General features: G+C 40.3%; 2 protein-coding genes across 3 annotated transcripts in view; one reads left to right on the forward strand and one right to left on the reverse strand.

Moving 5' to 3' along the window:
- psme1 (proteasome activator subunit 1) overlaps positions 1-1,288 on the forward strand; it is an 8,613-nt gene extending 7,325 nt beyond the window's left edge. The window contains exon 11 of the mRNA XM_014025262.1: positions 1,050-1,288. Coding sequence (XP_013880716.1) covers positions 1,050-1,130 — 81 coding nt within the window. The 3' untranslated portion in view covers positions 1,131-1,288. The remainder of the gene's footprint in view (positions 1-1,049) is intronic.
- A 1,849-nt stretch (positions 1,289-3,137) lies between these two features.
- dcaf11 (ddb1 and cul4 associated factor 11) overlaps positions 3,138-6,906 on the reverse strand; it is a 14,999-nt gene continuing 11,230 nt past the window's right edge. For both annotated transcript variants that reach the window (XM_014025260.1, XM_014025261.1), the window contains exons 12-15: positions 6,309-6,462; positions 6,083-6,235; positions 5,894-6,000; positions 3,138-3,852 (exon numbers count right to left, since the gene is read on the reverse strand). In XM_014025260.1, coding sequence (XP_013880714.1) covers positions 3,775-3,852; positions 5,894-6,000; positions 6,083-6,235; positions 6,309-6,462 — 492 coding nt within the window. In that variant the 3' untranslated portion in view covers positions 3,138-3,774. The remainder of the gene's footprint in view (positions 3,853-5,893; positions 6,001-6,082; positions 6,236-6,308; positions 6,463-6,906) is intronic.

A 6,906-nucleotide genomic window follows, 5' to 3' on the forward strand; every position in this document is an offset into this window, starting at 1 on the left:
CACATACTGAAACGGCCTGGGCCGGATTTGAAAAAATCGGATTTGTCTCATTCAGACTGTCATAAAAAAAATCGGATAAGAGTCAGATTTGCCTGCAGTGTGAATGGAGCCATTGTGTTCACATAACATGTTGTGTCATATTGTAGTGTTGTAGACAGGGTTGGGCATCGAGTACTGAWTGGAACTGGGATTAACGTTTTAATCCTCCTGGAATCATTCGAATTTTAAAAACTCAACTCCCAGTCCTCCGACTGGAGGAAGTAGCCTCTAAACACCAACGAAGAAGAATCTGCATGTAGTGTGCGGCGGCCATCTAAAGTGAGGCGTAACTATAATCATAGAGTAAGATGACGTCGTTCAAAGGATGATGAAACATCAGGTTCTGTCTTTGATGCCCTGCACGAGTTTTAACACTTCTACTTAAAACAGTCAAATAAATCTAAAACTAAGTTCAACTGAAGTACCTGTGACAAGCATAGCCTTCAAATACAAAACGTCAAAGAAAACGTCGTTGTATTGAAGAATCTTGACATAATAYACACAATTTTACTCATTTTGTCCCAAAACTGGCATCTTTTCTTTTGATCTTTGCTCAGCCGAAGTGAAACAGGAAGTGACATCAAAGGGGAACTCTTTTAAAAGGATCTTTGTTTATCATCAGATTGTTCTTTAGTCTGTGTTGCTGGTTGTGTAAAATGATCGTAGGATTAAAATTATTATTGACGTTAAGATTATTTTATTCTGAAAGAACTCTGGTTAGCTACCAACTTTTTTTGACCCCTCCTCTAAAAAAAGGGTAATTTAAATTCAAACGATGGCAGACCCTTTTTGTATAGCGTTGTTTTGTAACTGGTTGTATTTCTGTGTAGCTTCTCAGTCACCCAGGAGAAATCTTTTAAAACGAAGCTCTTGAACTTCCTGTCAGCTGAAAACCGGTCAAACAGGGACACTAACCCTGCACGTCGAAGCACCTCGCTGCAGTTTTAAAACACTCTGAACCTCGTAATCTACGTGAAACATCTTCAATAATCCTTTGTTTGTTCCTGCAGGCCGTTCTGTTCGACATCATCAACAAAAACTACGACAAGATTAAGAGACCGAGAGGAGACGGGAAAGCTCTCATCTACTGATTCTGGAGACAACTTTATTTTTATTTTTTAACAGTCTACATCTCTTGTAGTTTATCACCTGTTCTGACCAAAAACAAACAAACAAAAAAAAGTCTTTCCATCCCCCACAGGTCATGGATCTTGGTTCAAATTACAAAAATAAATCGTGATTCCTAAAAGTCTTGGGCTACTTCTTTAAAGTGTGATTAACTGGGTGTGTTGGAGCTGGACCAGGTGAGCCCCGGCTCCGTGGTAGTCTGTACCAGCCCTGATAGAGCCCCCTCCAGCCCAGGTAGCCCAACGTCCCCCCAGCTGCTGGGAGGGCCAGGCGGGGAAGTACGCCAGCAAACACACAGAAGCAGGAACATCCAGATGAAGAGGAGAGCTGCACAGWGGAGGAAGAGGACTCTCGGTGGGGCTCCAGCAAACCAGTGCAGGGGTTCCTGCTGGTCCAGGTGGCGGCAGAAGACCGAGGTCTCTACGATCAGCAGGCAGCACAGACACAGGACCAGGACATCCTGGGACACCTCACAGCCTCGCCACGTCATGTCCACTTCCAGGCACCACGCTTTGGTCCGGTCCTCGTGGAGGAGGCGGGGCTGCGGAGGCGGAGCTCCAGCAGGGTCAGGAGGTGCCGGCCGCACCACCACAGCAACCCTGCGAACCCCACCCGGGTCAGGTGGTGGCAAATTTTGTTTGTAAAATGATGTCAAAATGGACAAATAAGTATTTTAACATTCTCACCTGTGACAGGTAAGATCTGGTTTGTGTTGTCGTTTCCACACAGCAACAYGAAGGAGGCATCTGCTCCCATCACTCCACATCCAGCAGGGTGTCGGCGTGGGTTCACAGCTCCATGAGGCGTCTGCGTCTCTGACTGAATCAGTTGTAGATCCACTTGTTCAGGAGATATTTTACTAACAGTGCAAACAAACACATGCTACTACAGCTTGTGTTTTTAGACACAAAGACAAGGTTTCTATCCAAAAGACAACCGCAAATTATGGAACAGGATTAGGGCCACAGAGCCACAAATATATAAATTTTTTCCTAAATTCTGACTTTTTTACTCACAAATCTGATATTAAATCAGAATTCTGAGAATAAAGTCACAATTCTGAGATTAAAGGTATAGTTTTCCCCCATCAGAAATTAGAGAATAAAGTCGGAATTTTGAGATTAAAGTCAAAATTCTGACAGTAAAGTCATGATCCTGAGATTAAAGGTCTAATTTTTTTTCCTCAGAACTCTGAGATTAGTCAGAAGTCTTAGATTAAAGTCAGAAGTCGGACTTGTTTTTCTAAGAAATCCAAGATTAAAGTCAGAGTTCTTAGATTAAAGTCCAAATTCTGCCATTTTTCTCTACAAATTTTAAGAATAAAGTGACAGTTCTGAGATTAAAAGCAGAATTTGGATTTTTTTTTCAGAATTCTGAGGTTAAAGTCRTAATTGTGAGATTAAAGTCAGTATTTTATTCTCAGAATTCTGAGATTAATCAGAATTCTAAGTCAGAATTTACTTTTTTAAGAAATCTGAGATTAAAGCCAGAATATTGAGATCACAGTCATAATTCTTAGATTAAAGTCCAAATTCTGACTTTTTTTCTACAAATTCTGAGAATAAAGTCAGAATTCTGAGATTAGTCAGAATTTTGACTTTTTTCTAAGAAATATGAGATTAAAGACAGAATTTTGAAATTAAAGTCCGAACTCAAATTTTTTGTCAGAATTTTGAGATTAGTCATAATTCTGACATTTCCCTAAAAATCTGTGATTAAAGACAGAATTTTCAGATTAAAGTTAGAATTCTTTGATTAAAGTCCAAATTCTGACTTTTTTTCCTACAAATTCTGAGAATAAAGTCACAATTTCGAGATTAAAGGCAGAATTTTTTTTTTTCTCAGAATTCTGAGATTGAAGTCAGGATTATATGTTTTCAGTGTCCCTAATCCTCTTTCACATCAAATCAGTTTAAAGCCACAGAAAAAGACAAACGGGCCCTCAGCTGCAGCAGAGAAACTCCTCGGTGACGCCTTTAAAGAAAAGTTTTTATTGTAACTGTAAAACAGCAGATTAAACGTGAAACACCTGAAGATTGCATAAACATCGGTGCGTAAGTTTCCACCACCCCTCGACATCACACACGCTGAAAACTTTGAACAAGAAAATCACTCTTTTAAAAGAAAATAATTAGTAATCAGCTCAGGGAGGAGTCTGGATAAACGAGACGAGCTGCTGAGCGACTTCAGGGCAGCTAAGTGTTTTAATCAGCCTGAGCTCTTCCTAACAGCAGAGTCAGCGACCATCTGAACGCTCCCTGAATGAACTTACCATTAAAATAATATACATGTATGCACAACGATCACCTGCAAACATCCACCAGCTTCTAAACCCATGTAATTAACTTATCCTTATACTCATTAAATCCTAATATCTCAGCGAACGCAGCAGAGTCTGAGGGAAGAGTTCTGGACCGGGTCGACAAACTTCGGCCCGTTTTATCCTGACAGAGAAAACACAAAGAAAAACAGAGAGTGTCTCGTTCTGCGAGCGAACACCTCGCAGCCTCTGATCGGTAATATTCAGCACTTAACAACTTTTTATTTTTTTTTAGGTTTCTCTCTGGTGATGTCACTTCCTCTAAAGTCTTTTCCTTCTTCCTGGGCTCAGTTCTTGTCCCGCTCCCGCTCCTCCTCCAGAGGGTGGGTCTGTCTGTGCTCCCACACGCGCACCGCTCCGTCCCACTGAAACAAAACATGGGACGTGTCACCGATTACAGCATGTGTCAAACTCAAGGTCCGTGGGCCAAATGTAGCCCTCTACAGGATTTTATGAGGCCCTCAAGAGCTTCGAATATATATTTATGATTTCTAAAGCACATGACGCTTTAAAAACCATAAACTACATCTCCCATAACACAAGTTGATTATTTTACCTGCCAAATCACAGCATCTCACCACCAGGTGGAGCTGCATGGGGTTCAACAGTAGTAAAAATCTACATTTAGCTGCGTTTTCTTCGGCTACTTTTGCTGCAGCTCAGTTGTACTGCGAAGTGGGAACTTCCCACTTACAAGTCATAAATATAAACAAAATTCAAACCTGTGGGAAAGTGGGAGAGTTCAGAGTTCAAGACAGCAGCTACTCAACACAACTCAACAGTRACTCACTTTTACTTTTAAAAGTATTACTGTAGTATTTATTTCACATTTACTCAGTCGTACACAGAGTACTTTTCAGTGTTTTTGAGAGGACGTGTTAAAACACTGTTTCTACGCAGGAAATACCAAGTAGAGCTCAGTTCTTGTTTGTTAGCGGGGCTCAGGAATGTGACGATTCTTGCTTAGTCATAATTTAACAGGCAAGTTAAACTTAAGAATTTTAAGACATTTAATGCCACTTGAAATGACATTTAAGACCAATTTCACAATGAAAACGAAAGAAAAAAATCCTAGTTAGCAACAATTTTACCCAAATGTTTAATTTAACAAAACAACAAGCTGATACATTCTGTAAACTAATTAAAAAAATAAACAAATGTTGCCAAATATTTAAATATTTGAGATGAATTACAATCATCCTACTTATAATGTTTAACATTTTTAAAGAAACCGTGACATCAAATTTTTCTAAKAAATATGAATGCATTTTTGGAACCATAACATCGATAACATGATGCAAAGAACATTTTATACCGCTGAGATGAACAGTTGTGGAGATATTTGCATGTGCTGTAACAGGAAGTGATGTCAAAGGGTCTGAATGTCAGAGAATCACTACAATGGCCGACAATAGAGAGCGTAGAGAAGAATCTGATGTTTCTTTAGGTTATTTTGAGTCACTATCAGAGATACAGAAGAATCAGAGTTCAAAATATATTGTTTTAATAAACAAAGATCAGAGAGTTTCACATCTTAAAGAGTTCCCCTTTGATGTCACTTCCTGTTTCATTTTGGTGGAGCCAAATTCATAAGAAAATATGCCATTTATATGGCAAATTGGGTAAAATCATGTGTTTATTGCCAAGTTTTGTAAATATAAAGATGTTTTCTTTGACTTTTTGTATCTGAAGGATATCCATGTCACAGACACTTTAAGACCTCCCTCTTAAAGATTGATTTAAGACATTTTAAGGCCAATTAAGACCTTATTTTTGGACTGATGAAATCAATGCCTTTAAGATATTTTGAAGATCTGAACCCTGTTAAACATGAAACATCAAAGTAAATTATAGCTGGTCCTTTGAGGGAATCCATGATGCTCACGTTGTCCTCAGTGAAAATGAGTTTGATTAGATTATAATATGTGTTGCGGATGACTCTCAGCTAATACCTCGTCAAATTTTACTCCAAAATCTGTAAAACTGTTGAAGTTATCAAACAAATTCAGCCTTTGTTTACAATGACTGCAGACCCACATTTCTAGACTGGCTTTTCAATGCATCCTACTTCTGACTGAATGTTAAGACCCTGTCGCACTAGACAACTTATGAAACTTTTTTTATGTCTAAATTGCTAATTAAAGTTATATATTTGATCAATTTGTTAGAAATATGTTATGTACACGTCACAAAGAAGCTTTCTGTTGATTTTTTCAGTTCCATCTTCAATGTGGACGTCTTTAAAATGTTCATAAGTTGGCATAAGTTGTCCAGTGTGACAGGGCCTTTAGATTTTATAATTTATTGTATTCTTCTCGTTTTCTTTGGTTTCAGTAGAAGGATAATAAAAAGATATATTTTTAAAGGATTTATTGTGATATTTAGGGTTTGGTGACGATCACTCACAGAGCTGCTGATGATTTTGTCCTCATAAGGGTGCCAGCTGACGTCCCTCACGCAGGCGTCGTGGCCGGACAGCTTGGTCACCACCTTGCCGGTCAGCACTTCGTAGACTGGACACAAACATCTGTGAGCGCTTCAGCCTCTTTAAAAGAAAGCAGCTCGGCCCGCCGGCCCGCCCGGGGTCAGACTTACCGACCACCTTGCCCGTGGAGCAGCCGGAGTAGATGAAGCTCTGGCCCGTGGTGAACTCCGGGGAGAAGCGGCAGCGGATGAGCGTGTGCAGGACGCCGTGGCCGCGGTACGTCATCACCGAGGTGTCGCCCGTCAGCTTGTGCTTCTTCAGGGCTGCGAGACGGAGCGGTCAGAGGTAAAGGAGGAAGGTCTTAACGCCGCGCCATGCGGGACGCCAGCGCCTCACCTCTCTGAGGAACCTGCTGCCAGCGGTAGTCCCAGTTCTGCTGGGTGACCGCCAGCCGGGAGGCAGCCAGACCCTCTGTGGGGGAGAACTTCCTGATGTCCCACAGCTTGATGGACTGGTCCTTGGAGTTGCTGATCAGGTAGCGGGCGTCGCCCTGGTTAGAGAGGGGAGGCCTGAATGAAGCAGTGTACCACAACAAAGTACCACAAAATGATAGAATACTAGAGATTTAACCCTAAAAATCATACATAAAGTGTGTGTGTGTGTGTGTGTGTGGGGGGGGGTAGTATTATACACAGGTTATAATTAGATTTTTAATAATTTTTAAGCTCAAAAAATTATGATTGTACTATACATGAATAAATACGGTAAGTAAAAATACAAGTATCTTATCAAAAAATTACTTTGGTAAAAGTTAAAGTCTCCTTTAGGAATATTACTTGAGTAAAAGCCTTAATCTGATATTTTTTAAGTATTAAAGTAAAATTATTGATTTAAAATGAGCAGATAGATTTTCTGTAAGGACATTTATTAGAAGAGCAGTGTGGTTTTGGTCCTGGTCGTGGAACACTGGACCAGCTCTACACCCTCAGCAGGG

This window comes from Austrofundulus limnaeus, unplaced genomic scaffold (genome assembly GCF_001266775.1).
Source record: "Austrofundulus limnaeus strain Quisiro unplaced genomic scaffold, Austrofundulus_limnaeus-1.0 Scaffold464, whole genome shotgun sequence".
In the NCBI taxonomy this organism is placed as follows: Eukaryota; Metazoa; Chordata; class Actinopteri; order Cyprinodontiformes; family Rivulidae; genus Austrofundulus; species Austrofundulus limnaeus.